The sequence below is a fragment of the Cicer arietinum genome, chromosome 4 (assembly GCF_000331145.2).
Source record: "Cicer arietinum cultivar CDC Frontier isolate Library 1 chromosome 4, Cicar.CDCFrontier_v2.0, whole genome shotgun sequence".
Lineage (NCBI taxonomy): Eukaryota > Viridiplantae > Streptophyta > Magnoliopsida > Fabales > Fabaceae > Cicer > Cicer arietinum.
The window spans coordinates 53,767,066-53,788,738 of NC_021163.2; the positions used below are offsets into that span (position 1 = coordinate 53,767,066).

At 28.0% G+C, this 21,673-nt stretch overlaps 2 protein-coding genes across 2 annotated transcripts; both read right to left on the minus strand.

Annotated features, from left to right (window-relative positions):
• Positions 1-10,272: 10,272 nt before the first annotated feature.
• On the minus strand, positions 10,273-10,945 carry LOC101488973 (uncharacterized). The gene has a single exon (XM_073368006.1). It carries the CDS (start codon positions 10,820-10,822, stop codon positions 10,439-10,441), a length of 384 nt encoding a protein of 127 aa, XP_073224107.1. The 5' UTR covers positions 10,823-10,945; the 3' UTR covers positions 10,273-10,438.
• Positions 10,946-13,981: 3,036 nt separating this feature from the next.
• Positions 13,982-17,568, minus strand: LOC101488634 (B3 domain-containing transcription factor VRN1-like). Its single transcript, XM_004498120.3, has 4 exons — positions 17,345-17,568; positions 15,233-15,914; positions 14,943-15,145; positions 13,982-14,677 (listed from the first exon to the last, which is right to left on the minus strand). Exons 1-4 carry the CDS (start codon positions 17,402-17,404, stop codon positions 14,318-14,320), a joined length of 1,305 nt encoding a protein of 434 aa, XP_004498177.1. The 5' UTR covers positions 17,405-17,568; the 3' UTR covers positions 13,982-14,317.
• Positions 17,569-21,673: the final 4,105 nt, after the last annotated feature.

The following is a 21,673-nucleotide window of genomic DNA, read 5'->3' on the forward strand; positions in this document are numbered from 1 at the left end:
AAAGATAAATAACCAAGTAAAAATTAAAGAGTTTTAAACCAGAATTTTTTTTGTTAAATTAGAAATAAAATAAAATAAGAAATTTTATTGCAGAGCAAAAAATTTCAATTCAGTAAATAAATTAAATTCAATAGTGATATTGCAATCCCCGGCAACGGCGCCAAAAACTTGATAGCGTTTCAGCAAGTGTACTGAATCGTTGCAAGTAATAATAAAACGGTAGTACCGAGTGTCGAACTCAAGGATTGCGTTTTACTATTGAATTATATTTGATTACTAGAATTGAACAAAAAGGTTCCCAAGTTGATTGAAATAATGTTTGAAATTAACAACAATAATAAAATTGATCTTTTATAATGAGAAAAATGTCAGGGATGAGTTTCACTTCGAATCCAACCTTGGTGTCTAATTTGATCCTAGTTACTGAATTCCTTTATTGAATTATTACCGAATTCTCTTTATTATTCTTGCCCTAATGTCTTAGTGACAGAACCTTTAATTCCAAAGTAACCCCTAATTCCTTAGTGGATTTAAGATTAGAATTAAGCATTACCGTATAGAAATTCTCTTGTAAATTATTGCTTTGCAACTAATTTAATTGGTTTCATGACCTGCACCTATGTCTAGACTACAAATTCATGAATTTCTCATCTCAAGCATTCGTAAAGTCCACTTCCGTTTCAAAATACAAATCGTAGAACATTTTAATGTTGATCAAGCAATAAAAAGCATTAAGCACAGAGATGAGAAAAACAATTCAATAAACTCATTCATATAACTAGAAATCAAATCAGAAAAATAAGGGTTTCATCTGGTTACACTCATCCCTAACAAATAGGGTTTAGTTACTCATGACAGAGATACAAAAGATAAGGATTAAAGAAGAATTACAAGAATGATTCATGGATGATTCTTGATAAAACTGCTTCAATGGCGTTAGAAACGGTCGTCTTTGAGTTTCTATGCTAGGGCACAAGTCTCCCAAGTTCCCTAGAGTCAAAAAGATCCCTAAAACAGTAAAAATCTGCATTTTTATGATTGCTGGTGCGCGTCGGCAGAGTCCAATCTTGAGAAACGCGCTCCAGGCGCGCGTTGGCAGAGTCCAATCCTGAGAAACGCGCTCCAGGCGCACAACATCTGATGTCTGATGTATTTTGCATTTTTCTCATCTTTTGCGTCTGAATTTGGTCCCGGTGTCTTCCTGAAAGTTGTAGATATGGATCTTAGCTTTCATTAGCACTTGAAGTGACACTAATTGGACATCTAGAACTCCAGATATGGCTGAAATATTCCACATATGTCATGTTGATTTTTCACCAAAATTCAGCACTGCACTAAAACAAAACGCAATGTAAAATTACGACAAATTCCTACTTAATCAACGAAATAAAAACAAAAAACATTTTATTAACTCAAAGAACAAAAATCAACAAAATGTATCAAATAAATCCTTAATTTAACTGATGATTGAGGATAAATAAGACTAAAACAGTGGGAAAATATGCATATGATGAAGAGTCATCACAACCCCAAACTTAATCTATTGCTTGTCCCCAAGCAACAATTAATTTCATATTTGGTCCTGTTAAATGCACACTTAAATTCAATTTCTCAAATTACATCAAACTCAAATTTCAAAGTTCTTGCTACTGCAAAACATTCATCATGCTCTATGGTTGTTTTCAAAAATACAGACAACAAGATTTGTACACATTGGCATTCATTCATCAAATTCAACTCTCTCTTCACACAATCTCACCAAAATTTCTCTCAAGTGTTTAGAAAGGGTTATGAATTTATCGCTCAAATCCTAGAACATGCATCACGCTACCATAGGCTCATCAGGTAATTCTTCAAGATATAACACATATAAATTTTTCTTTCTTTTTCCAGAAAATAGAATTTCTCCAGTTTTAGCTTTCTTGATTTCACATACCTTTAGCTTGAAAACGACTTTGCATCCATTGTCACATAACTGACTTATGCTTAGTAAATTGTGTTTTAAACCTTCCACATATTGAACGTCATTTATTTGAGCAGAGTTTGTCTTACCAATGGTTCCATTACCTTTAATTTGAGCTTGATCATCATTTCCAAATGTGACCGAACCACCATCCTTCTTGATGAAGGTTATGAAACAGTTTCTATCTCCTGTCATGTGCCTTGAACAGCCATTGTCCAAGAACAAAGGCTTTCTGTTTGTATTTTGAAAACCAACCTGCATGTGATATCATTTCAGTTTTAGGTACCCACTTTGTTTTGGGTCCTTGAGAGTTAGTGTTTAAGTGGTATATCATTCCCTTTTTAGAAACAGCTGTGTTGTTTGTTGGTTTTGAAATGGGTTTAACAGTATAAGATTTAAAAGATTTGAGCTTTGGTTTAAAAGAATTTTCAAAACGTACACCTTGTAATTTTGAACTTTCTCCGTTTGGGAGCCAACCTGGAGAATGTTCTCCGTTTTGCTGTTTCTTTGACATAGTTTTGACAGAATGATTCTCCTTTTTAAAAAGCTTCTTTCTTTCAATTTTTTCATCTCTTTTTCTAAAGTAGCAAGCAAATTCTAGATGTCCAAGTTTTTTTACAATATGAGCATCTAGTCTTGCATTTTTCTTCCTTTCTTTCTGGGACAAAGAAGTTTTCATAGAGTTTGGTCTTTTGGGTTTGATTGAAACCAAGACCAGCTTTATCAAAAATTCCTATTTGAGATCCCATGATGTTATGAAAGGTTTCAGTGGCTTTAATGAAGTTTAGTAAATCTGTTTTGAGAAGTTCATTTTCATTTTTAAGTCGAACGTTCTCCGTTTGTAGTGCAGAACGTTCTTGACATTCTTGACTTTCAAAAAAATTTGTTTCTTTCAATTCTTGAATCATATTTTTTAACAGATTATTTTTAGCCTGACTTTCTTCTTTTTCTTCTTTCTCTTTATAGAACTGTTCTTTCAGAGAACTACATTTTTGAATAAGAAGATTTGAGTCATTTAACAAATTATCAAATTCATTTCCCATTTGTTGACATAAATGACAAGGTTCAGAATTTATTACCTTTTCTTCCTCTGTTTTTTCCATCAAGCATATGTTGGCTTCTTCTTCTTCTTCAGCTTCTGATTCCTCTGAATCATCCCATGTTGCCATCATTGATTTCTTTTTGAAAGGAAATCTATTTGGTGGATTTCTGTTTGATGGACATTCTGCTTTGTAATGTCCCAATTTGTTGCATCCAAAACATGTGACTTGACTCTTGTCAATCTCTGTTTTAGGATTTTTGTTTTGAAATCCCTTTTTGATTTGATCTCTTCTTCTCATCATTCTTTGTATTCTTCTAGTGAGAAGCTCAATTTCATCAACATCTCCCTGATCATTTTCTTCTGATTCTTCTTCTACTGGTACTGTGATTTTATCTTGAAAAGCTTTCAGTGCTATTGCCTTTCCTTTCTTGACTGGTTTGTCTTCTTGCAACAGTACTTCATGAGCTCTTAGTGTTCCAATTAGTTCTTCCAGAGGCAGTGATTCAAGGTTCTTGGCTTGACTTATAGCTGTCACCATTGGTCTCCAAATGATTGGAAGGCACCTCATGATTTTTCTTACTCTTTCTTGCACAGTATAAGCTTTGCCAAGAGATCGCATTTCATTTACTATTGTGGTGAATCTCGAGTACATTTCATCAATAGTTTCTCCTTCTTTCATTTCGAACAGTTCGAATTTCCTTATACCAATGTCTATTCTTGTTTCTTTGATATTGCTTGTTCCTTCATGATGAGTTTGTAATGTATCCCAAACTTCTTTTGCAGTTGCGCATTCATCTACCCTTTCACTTTCTTCCCTGCTTAAAGCACATGATAAGAATAATTGAGCTTTAGAGTTTAAAAGTACCTTAGTTTTATCATCTGCTGTCCAATTTGCTTCCTTTTTTAAGGCAGAGTTTGAATCATCTTGATCAACCCTTGGTGTGAAATCTTCATCTGTAATGATGCGCCACATTCCTGTGTCTTGAGATTTTAAGAATAGCTGCATTTTGTTTTTCCAAAAGTAATAGTCTGATCCATCAAAGAATGGAGGTCGGTTTGAGGATCCTCCTTCAACAATGTATTTTGCTTTCGACATTCTTCTAGATCTTTTCTCTAACACTTGTTAGGTGTTTTTGAACTTTTTAGAGACCGAGCTATGATGCCAATTGAAGTAACAATGTCGATTTACAAGAAAGGGGGGTTTGAATTGTAAATGTACTTTTTAAAAATTCTTGTTAAAACTTAAGAAAATAACTCAAGATTGATCTTGGTTATGAAAACAGAGAACGTTCTTGGTTTTAGTAGTAAAACGGAGAACGTTCCTTGATTAGTTGAAAACAGAAAATCAGTTTATGTTTTAATTAATTCAGTATGATAAATAGAGAGATAAGATAGAGAATACCACACAAGGATTTTATCCTGGTTCACCCAACGTGGGTTACGTCAAATCCTCACACTGTGAGATTTTCCACTAAGTGTAAAAGAGCTTTCTTACAACACCTAGTCTTATATCAACCTTTATCTATTTCAACCTCTAATGCTTTCTACCCAGAAAGCAATACCAGCACCTATCTAACCTTGATAGGAAGTAATCTTAAAACAAACTATAAAGAAACTCTTATAGTTTGAGTTTTTACAATTTGATTGTTTTGACAGAATCTGGAATTTCTCAACTCTTGTTTGAGAATTGATTCTTTACAAAGGATCTAATGACAATTGCACAAACTATTTGATAAGTAAAAATCAGCAACTGTTTCGCAGAAATCAGTGAGTATGATTGCCTCTGTTTTTGCAGAATTTCAAGTATGTATATGATTGATTATGGATTTCGAAGCACACTTGAATTTCTTGCTTTGAATCGGGATAATGGCCTTCTATTTATAGGCTGTAGATGTACTGAATGAAGGTACAAGAGCTCTTGGAGAAACTTTGCTTTTTGACTGAAACATTATTTCAGAATAAAAATAATCCTTCTTTGAAATAACTTTTTGACTTTTAATGGTTTAGCATTTAAAGCAGATTTGTCCTTTCTTAGAAAGTGCCCTTGACGTTTCTTCATTGATCTTGGATGGTACATTCTCTGTCTTGAGTCTTGAGTGTAGCTAGAGAAGGTTAGAGATGAATTGCAGATCAAAACAGAGAGAAACAGAGCTGCTGTCATTGTGCAGAAAACGGAGAATGATTAACGTTCTTGGTTTGTCAGTTTGAACTTTCTTGAGCTTTAATAACCATTATGGAGTTCCCGTTTTAAACGTTCTGGATTTCTTTTATAATTGTCTTGTCATATGCCCAGATTGATCGAACTTTCTTGACATTTGATTTTTGGAGTTTGCAGACTGTCATGACTTTTGTCTGTCCTTGAGTCATTTGATCTTTGAGATCAAATAACCTTTTTGAGTCTGGATGATTCCTACTTGTTCCTTGCCATGTACTAATTAGATCTGAATAATTTCCAGGGCAGACTCTTTGTCAAAGAGATTGAAAATGTTTGACCAATATGCTGTGATGGACAATTGTTGAAGCTGAAGATCATTCTCTGTTATGATGCAGAATGATCTTGTTGCTGCTTTTCTTGATTTGCTTGATTATGTTCTTAATTAAATCCACTAAAAAACACATGTTAAATTAACATAACATTTTAGAATCAAAATTAACTTTCTTAATTAACCTTTGTTTATTTTCATCAAAACTTTAAATATAGAGTTTGTCTCAACACAACGGTCATAAGATGTTTGTCACATGGAAAGGGCATCTCAAAGTCTCTATAAAAGGCAATATGCTCTTCATCATGAGATACACAACAACATTGCATAAAAAGATTAAGAATCTTAAAGCTATCAAGAGCAATTTTCATCCTCTCTTTATATTTTCTATAATCCTACACTAGATCTTTGAAATATGTTTTTAGAAAGTGTTTAAGAAAAGAGAAACAATCATACTCATATCACTTTGTAATTTCCACGTGAGTTACACTTAGAAATAGTTGGAACTTGTCATAAACAAGATTGTAAGCTTGGTGAGGCTAAAGAATATACAAAGTGTAATCAACCTCTGTGAGAGGTTAATCAATTTGATCATTAGTAAAATCTCACAAGTGTGTGAGGACTGGACATAGTCTTCATTGGGTGAACCAATATAAAAGTTGTGTGTGTCATTCTCTATATTTTTTCTTTCTTTTACTCAGCACAAATTTAAAGGTTTAAATAACCATCATCGGGTTCGCATCCTCTCAGAAGGATAACATTTCAAAACATGTGAGAAACTTTTTAAAACAGCAAAATCCCTATTCAACCCTCCTTCTAGTGATATTTTAGCTACAACATAAATAAGTTTTTACTTCCTATAAAATTTTAAAATTTAGTTTTAGTTCCTATAAAAATATATCTAACTTTTTAGTCCCTATAAAATTATCTTATAAGCAATTTTAGTGTCTACTAGAACGAAATATATTTAATTTTCATTCAACTTTTAAATTTTTAAATGATTTTTTACATGCATGTTTAGAACATTATGAAAAGTTTCTCGACAAAAATTAATTTTTTGAACTTAAGATGAACTAAATATAAATTTTTTAAATGTCACAAACTCAAGATAAAACTAATAAAAAGATAGGCTTAGAAATCAAATTTTCATATCCTTTTTGCGGAGGAACTTTTTATAATGTTATAAATATATTTACTGAAAAAATTATTCAAAAATATATGTTGACATTCTAGCCATGACTAAAATTGCTTGCAAATTAATTTTGTAGGGACCAAAAAAAAATTTTGAGTTATTTTAAAGGGACTAAACAATTTTTTTAGTTTTATAAGAACTAAAATTTTATTTAATTTAAAATTAAATTTAATTAAATTAACCAGTATCCTTAATTGGTGTGAAGTTAGTTACTTTTCCTTATAAATGAGTCAGGAGGAAGTGTTACTTTTCAAATTTGTGACGTGCTACTATTTATATTGCTATTATGATTTTAACTAGTTTTCTTTTTATCACAAGAAAATAATGTGCCCGCAAATCATTTGTATATTTTGTACTTTTTGATGAAAATTATATTTTAAAAAATATTATGATCAAATTTGGACTAACTCAAATAATTGCCCCTTTGTTGGTACTTATTATAATTTGATTGACTTTAAAGTGGCTTGTTTGGTCTTTATATTAAGTAAGATGTTTATTATTTTAATTATATCGTGTTATGTGTTATAATTTTATTTTATTATTTTTTATTATGGTTAGTGGTGACTCGAGGGTTTTTGTGTTTTCATTTTTATTAATTAAAATAGAAAAATATTGAAGAAAAAAACGATCGAACTAGACCATTGATCCACATAGCTAATACCAAGTAGGTTAGTCTTCTTAAATTGATGCTCAACAACAAAGTGGGTCGAAGTGAATTGTCCTCTTCACATAATTGGATCCTTTGAGTCATAGTAGGTTGGACCCGTCTATTTGACAACTCTACATGCAACTAGGTGCAGTACCCAATTACTATTATTAACAACTACGAGATTGTAGCATTGATTTCCAAATATCATTATTTTGTAAAAAAATAATATTTTGATTTTATGTCAATGACATAAATTCTTAATTTCATTTTCAATCTAATCCCTTCAATACTAAAGTACTTTAGCTAAAGATGTTCAAAGTGATTGAAGTGATTGAGCTCAAACATTCAAACGAATTTGAGAAGGAGTTTACCGTTCAAACTCTAGATAATAATGTAATATATACTAATAATTAATATTTGTCTAAAAAAATTAAAGCAAAATAAAATATGTGATAATTGATGGATTTTTTTTTTTTTTGTGCTTGTTTTTGCATAAACAAAATTATATGTGATATATTTTGTATGAATAAATTTCTTCCTTTTGCGTGAAATATATAGTATAAACTTTTATTTATCATTCTACGTATAGAATTAAATTGCTATACAATAACATATTTCTATATCATATCCTAAATACATATTTCTAAAACATCATTAAAATAAGAAAATAAAAAGACCTAACAAATCTCAAAAATATTCTAAACGAAAATATAAATTATATATTTTAATGGTATCTATTTTAAATTTAAAATATATTTAAATATAAATCTAATTTTAAGATCTTCTAAAAATATTTAAGTATATAATTTTCAACAACAATGATCTTCGTCTATTTACTATTATGAAAAATCAACAAAAAAAAAAATTCTTCAATAACTCTTAAAAGTGGACAAGACAATGATTAATAAATTTTAGTATTTTAACAATACTATTTAGATTTTAGAAGATTACTCTAGAACTTTGCTAATCACGGAGAGCTATAATAATCCTCAATTATCTACTCTAAACTAAAAAATAATGCCTTCATTGACTTGTGAGGTATGTACATAGTTCAAGAAACCTCCATGAGAAACGTGAAGGTGCATATTCTTCTACTTTCTTAATGAACTAACGCTAACTTCAATTCTACCCAAGTGCATGTGTAAGAAATATGACAATCTTTTTTAGAGAATGTAGAATTTTTCTCATAAGTCAGAAGTGTATGTTTTATAGGTAATATCTTCAATTGAAAAGAAGAAAATAGAAGGGGGTGGGAAGGAAGAATGGTATAGTGCAGAAGAAAAGGAGGAGGAGTGGGCCATGGGGGTCAATGGCTTTTATTTTATTTTTGTTATTTGTTTTTTTAAATATTAATGAAACACTTAAAAAAGTAAAAAGAATTAATAAAATAAATAAATAAATTATAACCAAGAGAAAAAAATGTAAACTTTGAAACATATCATTATGCATTATGAAAATAAATTTTTAGAATACAATAATCTATATTTTAGATATTAAAATTTTACAAATAATTGTATCAAAAAAAAATTTGTGATTGAGTTAAAATGGTTAATAAATAATAACCTTCTACTAAAGATTAATTATTGTAATAATTATTGTTTAAATTTTACTTACTCCTTGATCAAATTTTAGATTTGCAGAAACTCTTTCTCTTAAAAATCAAATAGTTAAAATAAAAAATAAATAAATTCAACAAAAAAAAAAATGAACTTAAATTATAGATTATACTCCTTAAGTTCTAATTAAACTGTCGATATTATTATATTAAATATCTTGTCTTGAGTTTAAATCATCTCACAATTAAATGAATTAATTATAATAATATTTATCATCTTTTTTCTATCAAAATAAAAAGAATGAATAGATTTTCCTAATTTAGTTTTGGAAAAGGGAGGGAAGAAAGAAGTAAAGGTGGTTTCTATGTAGCAATTGTCTTCTTATTTCTCTGGGCCTGCATGTTTATGGCAAACAATATGTACGCCGTAGGGAGCCATGTATGCACTGTATTAATTTTAGTTGTTAACAATACGAGACTTTAGAAAACTACCTATATTTAAAAAAATAATGTCAATGTTAAAAAATTATCTTTATTATTTTTAATATTTTTATTAATTAGTATTTAATTATTTTTCTATGATAATGATTTATTTCAATAGTCTCTTATCAGTGTAAAATGAACACACATTTTAAAAAATAAAAATAAAAAATGATTTTACAAAGTAAACACAACCTTAATATTTAAATCTAAATTGAAACATGCTAACAAATCAGCAACTTGATTCTCTAAAAACATGAACCTAACACATCACTTTGAGATAATTTCCTTTATATCATTTTCCATTCTTGTAATTTTCATGCAAATTCTAGAATTTATTTATTAGAGTCCCTTAGAAGACATCACAATGAAATTATACACACTTATTGATTAATTGATAATGTAAACACACACACAAAAACACAATGATTGATAACGACTTCGACCAACTGTGACAGTGTCTACGAAAGTAGACTGATTGTAACATAGATGCAAAAGAAAACTTAGCTGTTTCATAATAATTACAAATTTACAATGCCAATTCTAATGGATTTCTTATTGAAGCTACGTGTGAATATGTTAATCTTCAAATCTTCCAAAAGGGATTAAATTTTATTTTTACATACTAATTTCAATATTATTAAACAAAGATATCACACCTAATTAACCTTTAAAACGTCCGTCTAGTTGCTAAGGAGTTGAGTCATACTCCACTAGGACGCGACCCGTGGATTCAACTTCTTTTACTAGTGTTATCTAAACTTAAGTTCTGTCTTGACTATGATGATTACTCGGAACCAAATTTCACCTAAACTTCTTTATTTATAAAAATTAAAAAAAATTCCAATTTCCAACCAATTTTGAAGTAAAAAACAAGACAACATTGTGTACAATTCTCTTACTCAAAATAAAAATAAAAGAAGTACACTATTCAAAACACCTCCAATTAGAACAATTGAATTCTACATGATCACATCAAGAATCAAACAAAAGATACACAAGTTGTTTAATTTTGTGATATAACAACAAAGTTACATATTACATGATTACATATATGTAAAAATTCATGTTTTCTTACTCAGCTTCTTCCACAGCAGCTTCAATTCGAAGAAGAACAAATCCAACAGCAACACCAACAAGAGTAAGTCCATTGATAATAGCTGCAATCTGAAAAATCTCACCAGCAGCATTACATGTTGAAGAAACAGCACCACCTCCTCCACTTCTTCTTCCTCCTTTTGATGGATATTTCAATGACATCATCACTTTTGCAAAGGCTTGTTCAGTGCAAAGTGGAAGTCCTAGTGATGTAACAGTGTTCTGAGCTTTCAATCCATTGAAAGAACTGAGACCATTGATGAACTTCACATTGCTTTTCTTATTCCTTGATGATTTGGTGACAATGGAGCTTCCTACAACAGTGATTGTAGATGGAATTGTAGCTGAGGCTGTGGCCATTATTAGTATTATTATTATCTGAAATGAAAAAAGTTTAGAAAAATGAATTGATATGAAAAAATATAAGGAAATGAATAGAAGGTAGTGTTATGAGTGAACCTGCTGAAATGTGTGTGGTAAGAGAGTGTTTTGTATATTTGGATTAAAAGGGAGAAAAGGATAAGGTAAGAAGAGTATGATTGGTTGAAAAAATAAGAGAATGTGATAGCTTATTCATTATATTATATTATAAGTGGCCTACAACTTTACTTGGATACTGTCCATCTAAACTCATTACAACCCAATCACCTTGCCAACTGCCAAATTTAAACTATTTTTATTTTATTTTTCTGACTACAAATTTATTTTGATAATTTTGGCTCAAATCTAGTAGTGTAAATGGAGTAAATACTATTTAAAACTTCACATATGTAAAAGGGAGATTTTAAGTTTCAACTCGTGTAATTATTGAAAATCATCACTCTAACAAAGTTAGTATTGTTTAAGTCATTCCAACAATTAGAATTGATTTTAATTTTTAATTTGATATTAAAATTTGTAGTTTTTATCTCTAAAATTGATTTTAGTCTTGGATTTAATATTCAACTCAGTTTTATATAAATTATTTTATTTTTAACTAGTTTTTAATTGTAATAAATTTTTTTAAATCAATCTTTGTCACTACAAAATAAAAAGAGACACTAAGTTTTAAAACTTTTTTTAAGTTTTCTGAAATACATTCATGTTCTGAAAAAAGATTTTTAAGTTTTCTGAAACACAAACGTCTTTCAAAAAATTTTGAATTTTGTGTATCGAAAAAAACTTTTTTGAAGTTTTTAGGAACACATTCATGTTTTGAAAAACTTTTTAAAAGTTTTCTGAAACACAAATGTGTTTTAGAAAATTCGAAATTTATATTATCAAAATTACTTTTAAGTTTTTCGAACACATTTGTATTTTGGAAATATTTTTTTAAGTTTTCCAAAACACAAACCTATATCACAAAACATAAAATTTTAGTTTTTTTAGAAAAAGATAAATAAAAAGGTAAAATTGGATTTTTATTAAAATGTGGGATAATAGTATAAATATGGGAGTATGGGTAAAAATTTCTTTATTTTATCATTTTTTTTGTTAGTTTATGAAAATGGGTGTAAAAGAGACGACTTCTGTTGTGAGTTTGAGACTGAGAGACAATTTTAAGATTTATTATTTAAACTAAATGTAAATATGAAGGCAATTATGTATATATTTATTGCGGATATGAGTATCCTCGGGCACGGATACCTACCTCACTACTCGCCTCCTCCTCGTTAATTGACGGATAATCGAATTACCCATATATTCTATTTAGGCTTAATTGTAATTTTAGTCCAACTATTTGTACACATTTTGGACTAAGTTGTGATATTTTAGAAATATAATGGAGATAAAAGGTACTCTTATAGAAAAGTGTACAACCTTTTATAAAGTTTGATATATTTTTTAGAATTTTTTCATGAATTAAATATAATTTTTTAAGTTTTTAATGTTTAAAAGTTCATTTTTAATTCATTTTTTGTTAAAGAAATTTAAATTTTTGTATGGGAGATTCTTGTAATGTTTTATATATGTTTGAAAAAAATTATTTAAAGATTTGAATGATATACATGAATAGCTTTAAAAGTAGGGACCAAAATTGTTGTTAGAGAATATTTGAGGAACTATTATTTAAAGAAATTTTTTAGAATGACTAAAAATGAAATATGATATATTTATAAGGACCAAAAACTTATTTAACATAAATATTTTAATATGACATTATAACTGAATATGCGACTTATCAATAGTAAGTCTTCATAAATGCTATCTCTACATAGACAAATTTATCAATGAAATTTTATCATTTCAAAGACATATTTGTGCATAATTGTAATTGTACATGGATTAATTATTGACAAATTAGTCGATGAAAGATTAAAATTTTATCAGAAAATTAATTCTTATTGTGATGACATTGATATCAGATTAATATAGAAGGGTCTTATATTCAATTAATATGCCACATAATAGTCTTTAATGATAAGAATTTAAATATGAATTATTTTGATTAATATTTTACAATTTTAAAGATGTATTTGTCAATTTACAATTTTAGAAATTAATTTAACTGACGCTTACAATTTGAAGACTAATTTGTCTGTTCACTCATTTAAATATTTGAGTATTATAATCCTTGCATTTTTCTTTACAAAATCATAAATAATTTATTCAGTGATCAAAATTCTTTAAAAAATTATTTTTGATAAAACAAAACTGTTAAATTTACATCATGGAAATTTTAATAAATTCTGCTTATAAAACCTTCTTTTATCATTTACAATAATAACAAAATATCTATTAAAAAAATACAATATTAAGAATAGTTTTTTTAATAGTAAATACTAATAGCAATAGTTAATATTATGTTGTAAATTATATGCATACATTAGAAAAATGATTTTCAAGATCATAAAATTTTCATGTTTTAGATAAATTTTAAGATGACTATAACATAATTTCAAGTCATTTCCAATGCTAAATAAAAATTCAATTTGTTATATCACAAACAAAAACAATCATTTTAGAAGACGTTTGAGCTGAACTATTATTTGGTTATGTGCAGTAAAAAAAGCTCATTATAATGATTTTACTATAAATTTGACAATGATCTCAATTTTATTCTAAATTATTTCCGACACTAACACAGATTCAATATTTATTCTATTCTAAATTATTAGAACACTAAAAATAACATTCATTAATTAAAATTCTATATGCTCAAAGCTGTACGTGGCCACTAACTATTAATGATGATGGTGATCATATATGCAATAAGTGCTTTTGTGGCATTGTTACAAAATTATTGTACCATCACATTTGTACACAAGTACATTTCTTGGGACCGCCTATGTATGAGAAGTCTTATAAACCTTCAATAAATTCACAAAACATTATATATCAAAATAGCTTTGTATCAGAAAACAATGTTGATTTAAAAATAAAATCGTATATTTGTACATATGAAATGCGAAACCAGCGTCAACCTACAGATGGATCCCAAAATATAATATTAAACTATACATTTAAACAATGAATAAAGCAATCATCAATGTTGCTTTATATAAAAAAATTATAATCATATAAAAACTCATTTTCAGCGATCATAAAAACACACAGTAACTGAATCATTATATTCATGCAGATGAAGCTACAAATAAATATAACTTCAAAATGTAATTAAAAAAAAAAAAAAGAGTTAAAGCCAAGATAAGCGTTTCGACTAAAAATAGATTGAACTGTCTATTTACAACCCAAGTCAAAACAAAAATACCCATATAAAAAAAACTACCAACCATAAAACTAAGTTCAAATGTGTATGGACATGGAAAAGCATCAAAGTTCCAAACTGAATAAACCAGAGATGAAAGGATCACTCAGAGAAGTAAGAGCTACTTGCCAAAGTTTTTGTCTATCAAGGAGTTATAACTCTCCTTTCTAATTTTTAACAGATTTGGTTGTGCTGATACGGTGCTGCAAGTGAGGGTTCAACAGTTTTGCATGGCTCACGTTTTGGTTCGGCTGCATCGAAGGGTTGAATAACCCTGATTCATCCTCAGCTACGCGGAATAAAGTAACTTGCAGCACCACATCTCTGGTTCTAAGCAGCTCGAAAACGCAAACATCACCTTCGCCTAAATTGTTCTCTAATGTAAATTCATACCATCCTTGGCTTAACTTAGCTCGGCCGCCTCTATAAAGGCAGCGAACAGGCCACTGTCTTCCATCGGGGGTTTGAAGTTTAATGAATCCTGAAACACCGTTCAGATTCTTTTCGGCAAAGCAGGATGGCAAATACTGGAAACAAAAGGGAAACACAGGCTAAGTACACAATACAACAGGTCGAAAAAGACAAATTTAATTCATATACATTGTCCATTGTAAAGACATTTTATACTGTCAATCATTTATAACCGTCAGATCATTAAAATATTTGACTTTAATCATAACTACTTTTAAAGTTGTCGTTACGAATGGTTGTGATTTGATGATAGTGTAAAATTTTTACATTGACAGCATATCAAAATTAATCTCAATAAAAAAATTGAATTCAACTTCTTACCATTATGCATCCCCTATATAAATAGGAGGGTCGCAGGACAACTCGACAGAAAGGATTAGATGGTTCAAACGCTTTTGCATCATTAATCGCCCTTTCTCTTTCTTCTGCTGTCACAGTTCTTTTTCTAGCAGATGCACTTTCGTAGAATCGATAGCGCATTTCCGCTTCATCTTCATTGTCACCCGAGGGTTCCTGAGCATCTTCTACAGTTCCACAAATAATATTGATGAGAAAAATTACTTTATTAGATTATCAAACAATAGAAAAAAAACTTAGTTAAAAGGGCTTACTCAGTTCTGATTTCCGCTTCTTTCTCGCAGGTTTATTACTACTATTATTATTCACCCCTTCCTCATTAGGATAGCGCAATTTCAGTTCTTCAGTAGACTTTTTAAACTCAACAGCATTAAACTGAACACCAATATCTCTGGTTGACTGATTGGGACTTTTAGAAGAAAGAGCGCCGCCGATATCTCCCCAGTTAACGCGGTTGAGTTTCGACCCGCCGTTAAACAAATTCTGCAACGATGGAGTGTGATTCTTTCCCTGTGACAGCTGATCTATAGATCCAGCAAAAACCTTGTCTTGCAATGCACCAGGAGTAAGGTTTGAAGGTGACGAATCCAAGAAGTCGAAGGAATCAACATCTTCCATTTCGTCAAAAATGTGATGATAATTTGGATAGCAGGGCCCTTCGTTACGGCTTCTCATGGCTGATTGATAGTTTAACTCAGAAGTACTCATATTGAAGATATGAACGATGAAGGATGAACTTCCTTCATACATGAATACTAAGAAGTATCCGATACCAATGGAGTAGCGTTGAACAAAATCTTGCCAACCATCGACGAACCAAATTCTGTTGTCGACCTTTTTTAACCCTAATCGCCAGACGGTACCATCAGGAACAGTTAGGGTAGCAATAGCCGAAAGCTGGGCGCCATATTTCCTCAGAAAATTATCTGGAATCCTCTGCAAAAAGAAATAGAATTGAGCGTCAACATATTAGTAAATGCTGACGATAAAAGACTGACGATCAAGTTAGTTAAAATCAAGATTTTACTCATAATTGAAAAGAGGAAATAAAATAGTAAATCATAGAATGGAATTGTAAAATTCTACAAAATTAATAGAGTATTTAAATCACACTAAAAGTGCAGAAGAACTGCGCAAAACACACATGGTTTCTGGTGCAAGGCAGAAAGGATACAGTCACAAGGCAGAGAGGGTATTTGGTTTTATGATTGATCACACAATCAAAGGTTTTCTTGTGCAGAGAGGTTTTCCGTTCGCAGATTTGGGATGTTCGAGGATTTGCGGATTCTTTTTTTTCCCAGGTGCGTTGTTTTTAACCAGGTCATATACCCAGCCCAACTTAAACTCACAAAAAATTTATAATCACACACTTTTTGTGGTTTTCCTTGGCAATTTTATTTGATTTGACCATGAAGTGATTATGTATAAGATCTGAATCATACAGCACTCCAAACATCGTATCGTACCATTTTAATTATTCAACATGCGATATTAAATACCATGCTGAAGATGGAAATTCATTAAAAGCATGACTAATTTGCATATCGACACAAGCAATTGCAAACCAAAATTCATACTTAACACGCGCGAGAATCTGTAACCACATTAAAAATAATATTCTAATATGATTGTATCAAGTAAATATCTTTTGTTCAAATAAAATGAGTTTCTTAAAGTGTGCCTAGCAAATACATGAAATAAAATTCAAAGTAAAATTTGCATAGGCATAGTATTAAAACAAATTTCGGCTGATATGAAGTAAAAAACTTTGCTACTATGCCATGTAGTTCTTCTCTTTCACATAAAACAAGTGACTAGAGACATTGCTAGTCCTCAATAAAAAGATCAATTCTTATGCCACAAGTTATGTTATGATCCATGTCTTACTCAAGTACAGGTAACAACTTCTCATTCAATTAGAAAAGATAGAGCCATGGAAAATCACAACAGTTGTATTGGATGTATGCATATACACAATGAAAAGAAAGACATAAACTAACCAAACCAATTCAATTCTAGGACTCAAAAATCACAAAAACCTAAACAACACTGAATTAAATTTTAACAATTCTCTAGGAATTAAGGTATAGAATTCATAATTCAATTGAATAAAAACAAACTGCCTTTTTGTGAAGAATCTCTAAAGAAATAAGCAAACTGGTGATCACAATCACAGGGTTTAAAAAAAAAACAAAAAACAAAAATCAAAACTTTGTGAAAAAGGGTTTCAGGGTTTATAAGTGAAAGCAAAAAAGGGGCACAAAAAAGTAGCAAAACCCTAAAAACCTATTCTTGCAACAATCAAAACCCAAAAAAAAAAAAAAAAACTTCAATTGAATGAAAAAAGGAGAGAGAAAATTATATACCAGTTGTCTAGATTGAAGTGTTATGGGGAGAATAAGCTTATGAAAACTAGGGCGTGGCATTGTCAGAGAGATTCAAAGCATAATTGAGTTCCCTTTGATTGAAAGTTTAGAAGTTTGAAGGAATTTTGGTTACACACTCAGATCTAGTTGTTGGGGTTGTTCTTCTTCACCTTCTCCTCAACCCTTCTCTTCTTTTTAGTCAAACAAAAAAAAATTCTTGGACAAAAAAAAAACCTCAACTTGACCTAATTTTTAAAGCTAAAAACGAGTCCATCACTCGGACGAGTCACCACGAGTCATTCATACACCATCCCGGTTACTATTAGGTTTACATTTAATTAATATTTTGATTTGATTTTTTTTTTAATTAAGATCTTTTTTATTTTTTATTTTACATTATTAATTAAATAATTTCATAATATTTTATTTTATTTAAATATATCAATTATTCTTTTTAAGGGTTTGTTAGATTTCTGTTTTTTTAAAATAAGTTTTAGTTTGAAAAATCAAAGAGAAAAAAATTGTTTGATAAATCTAGTTTGTATAACTATTTTGAGAAATGCAGTCTATTTTATAAGAGAATATAAAAGATATTTTTTGTTTTTCGATTTCTTGTTGTAGTTTCAAAAAAGTGAAAAAATACAAAAATATTTTATTTATTAATGATAAATATATAATATATTTCAGTTTGAAAGAAAAAACACGAAAATGAGTTTAGAAAAAACAGATAATGCATATATAATATTAAATTCTAATCACTTTTCTGTATTTTTACTTTTCTTGCTATTTTTGTCTTCTCTTTTTTCGACTGTACCTTCTTCTCATTAATAGATCATATATTCGAACAAATAACATGAATCAATGAAGTTAGTTGCTTATATATGTATTATCTAGTTCGTAAATTTTATTCTCATTACATTTTTCAATATTTAAGATTCAAATAATTTTGTCAGTTTATTGCTCTTTACACTAAATTTTTCTATTTTTAAATTATAAAATCTATTATAAAATATTGAGTTTTCCTCTCGTGTTCCATCCTATTTTGGTAAATTATCTTTTCATTTTACTTGCTTTTTGCATTTGATTTTGATAAGAAGGATTTGTATTCGGTGGAGTTTAAAAATTATAATAAATTATTCTAGTTTTATTCATTTATTTTTTAATTTATTTTATGTGTAGATTTGCATACCTAAATATGATCTTAGAAGATTTAACATAGCAACTTTTTTTATTGGGCATAGCAAGTTGTATTGTGGTCCTCGCATCTTGAAATTAAAACATCAAGAAATACTTCAACAGAGATTTGTGTCTGTTGGGCCTTTAAAATTTTATTTGTCTTTTGTGTTAAGGAGGGTTTATATTTTATATGAAACTTCTACTTCTGTTTTTATAAATGTTTGGAATATATATATATATATATATATATATATATATATATATATATATATATATATATATATATATATATTGATAGATAATATAGATAGTTCATAAATTTTTTGACATGTATAAGTGTAAAATAGTTGGAGTTGTGTTATTTCCGAAGGTGTGTGAAAGGTGTGATTCACATATAGCTTCAAATTTTTAGGGACATAATTTTATTTTTACTAATTACTATATATACATTTACTATACTATTTTTTAGGTTAATGTATTTAATAAAAATATATATTACTATATTAAAATAGTTAAAATAAAAAAATTATTTTGTTATCTATTTTTGGTCAAAATTATCTTATGGTATAATATTTGTTCGTGTGCAAATTTAGATTGGGATTTTTGTGTTTTTTTCTACTATAATGCTTCAATCTAAATTTCAAACATTCTTAAAAAGAAATTCTAAAGAAAAAATATATATCTTGTAGTTCAAACAATTGGCTCACTTAATTCGAGTAATACAAGTACGAAGGGTTTTTGGATTTTTAATTAACATTGAAATATTTAAGTTATTCTCTAATAAAAATTTGAAATTACATTACAAAATTTTTGAAACCTATTTGAAACATGATAATTCTTATGTTCTTGATAGTGAAACTATTTGAAGAATTAAAAGTTATCAAAGATATTTTAGCAATTGAATCAAATTAATCAAGTTTTATGATTATGAATTCTCTTAAAACATTTCATTATTTTTCTAATGTATGCATAACTTATAGAATAATATTAACTATTTGTGTTACTGTTATAGTTGTTGAGATGAGTTTTTTTTTAAATTGAAATTGTTAAAATCTTATTTGTGATCTACAATGTCACTAAATAGATTAAATTGCCTTGATTTCAATTGAAAATAATTTTTTTTTTTTTAAAATCTTGATTATAAACAAATTATTAATGATATTCAATCATTAATATATGAGCGTTATTGAATGTTATTAGTACATGTTCGAATTAATATATGCATCATACATGAATAGCTATTTTGCTATAAATCTATTTTGGTTTGAACTTTTACGATGTTTATTTAATCTTTAACTTTTATGTGAAGACACCCAAAATCTCAAGAATCACCGCATCTCTCAATTAAAATCGAATAATCAATATCCAAAATAAAAATAAAAATAAAGTTAGATACTGTAGCATGCATTAGATTAAACTGATTATAGATGTGCTATAGATAGATTAAAATTCAAAATTATCATATTTATTATCCTAAATTTGAAATAAATTAAAGACAATCTTTTAAGTTTAAATGAATTACATTAATCAATTTTTTTGAAATATATTGTACTGAAATTTGCTAATCCACAATACCAAAAATGGGACTATTTTATTTTTTTGCTGCATTAGGTTTTTAATTACCAATATCATTATGTTTTTTAGGGGATGATGCCCAATGTAATAGAAAGGTTATTTTCTCACTATTTAATTAATTTTATATTGAGATTTGGACTTAATGGCCATTTATATCCTTTTAATTAAATTTTGATAGAGATTCTGATTTCAAATTTAAATTATTAAATCTTTTATATTAATATTATTATTAAAATTGGAAAATGTTAAAATTTGGTATGAGATGACATTTTTTTATATACAAAATTATCGAAGGGTTGGTATATTAATCTAAAATAAATCTAAAATAGACAAGATCACAGTATAAAAAGAACATGTCTAAAAAAAATTACATTTCTTTTCCTCAAAAACAGACTAAAAAGATGAAGAGATTTTCCTATGACATGACATGAATAAAAAAACTTTAACTCTTTTCTTTTTTTTTTTATTGAAAACTTATTATTTGTATGATAGTCAGAATAAGAGAAATACAATAGGATAAGCTATCAAGATATGATAAATTACTTTTGAATTTTATTTAATTATATTTTGGTAGTAAAAAATTTTATTTTAAATATGAATTGAGTTAGAAATTAAGATAAAAAAAAATAATTTATTAATTTATCCTCATAAAATATAAATATAGATTAAAATCCAAAAAAAGAAATAGAATTTGAAATCAAATAAAAAGATTAAATAATAATAGTTGATTTTTAAAAACATATAAGCTTTTATTGAAGGATAATTTTTTTCATTTTATACAATTTAAAAAATTGAAAATCAATTAACATTAGAATATTAGAAAAAATATATATTTATTATTAAAAATTATAAATATATGAATATTAATTTCAATATTTTAACAAATTATATATAATTTTCTTAGAATGATAGTTTTGTAATCTTCACATGTTATGCAAACTAGTGAAAACTACCTACCCTTTTCATTTAAAAATAAAAAATTAACCCCATTAGATTCAATTTAAATTTCAAAAAATTAACAAAAGAAATTTTCAAAACACTTTCTTTCAGAAAATTTTGAACTGTGTAGCCAAAAACGTTTTTCATATTTTTCAAGAGATAAATGTGTTTTAGAAAATCGAATTTTGTATATTGAAAAACTGTGTACAAAAAAATTTTAAAAAAAATTTTCGATACATAAATGTGTTTTAAAAAATTTAAACTTTCTGTAGTAAATTTTTTTTCATGTTTTTTGAAACACATTTATATATCGTGAAACATAAATGCTCAAATGTATTTTAGAATTTATATACCAAAAAATACCAATGTGTTTCTGGAAAAACTTGAACCACAAATGTTTCTAAAAAATTCAAATTTTGTGTTATGGAAATTTTTTTTTAAGTTTTTGGAATACATTTGTTTTTCGAAAAAAATTTCTAAATTTTCTATAACACAAACATATACAAAAACTTAAAATTTAACTTTTTTTTCTTTTAAAAAAAATAAAATTGAAATTTTTATTAAAATATGAGAGTAAGAATAAATTTAGGATTATGAAATAAAATCTTCTACATATTATATATATATATATATATATAT

Excerpts from the sequence above, each read along its gene's own strand:
- LOC101488634 (XM_004498120.3), bottom strand. The coding sequence starts at position 17,404 with ATGCCACGCCCTAGTTTTCATAAGCTTATTCTCCCCATAACACTTCAA. Across the intron at positions 15,915-17,344 it reads CACTTCAATCTAGACAACTG|AGGATTCCAGATAATTTTCT; the intron begins GTATATAATTTT and ends TTCTTTTTGCAG. Across the intron at positions 15,146-15,232 it reads GAAGCGGAAATCAGAACTGA|AAGATGCTCAGGAACCCTCG; the intron begins GTAAGCCCTTTT and ends GTGGAACTGTAG.
- LOC101488973 (XM_073368006.1), bottom strand. The coding sequence starts at position 10,822 with ATGGCCACAGCCTCAGCTACAATTCCATCTACAATCACTGTTGTAGGA.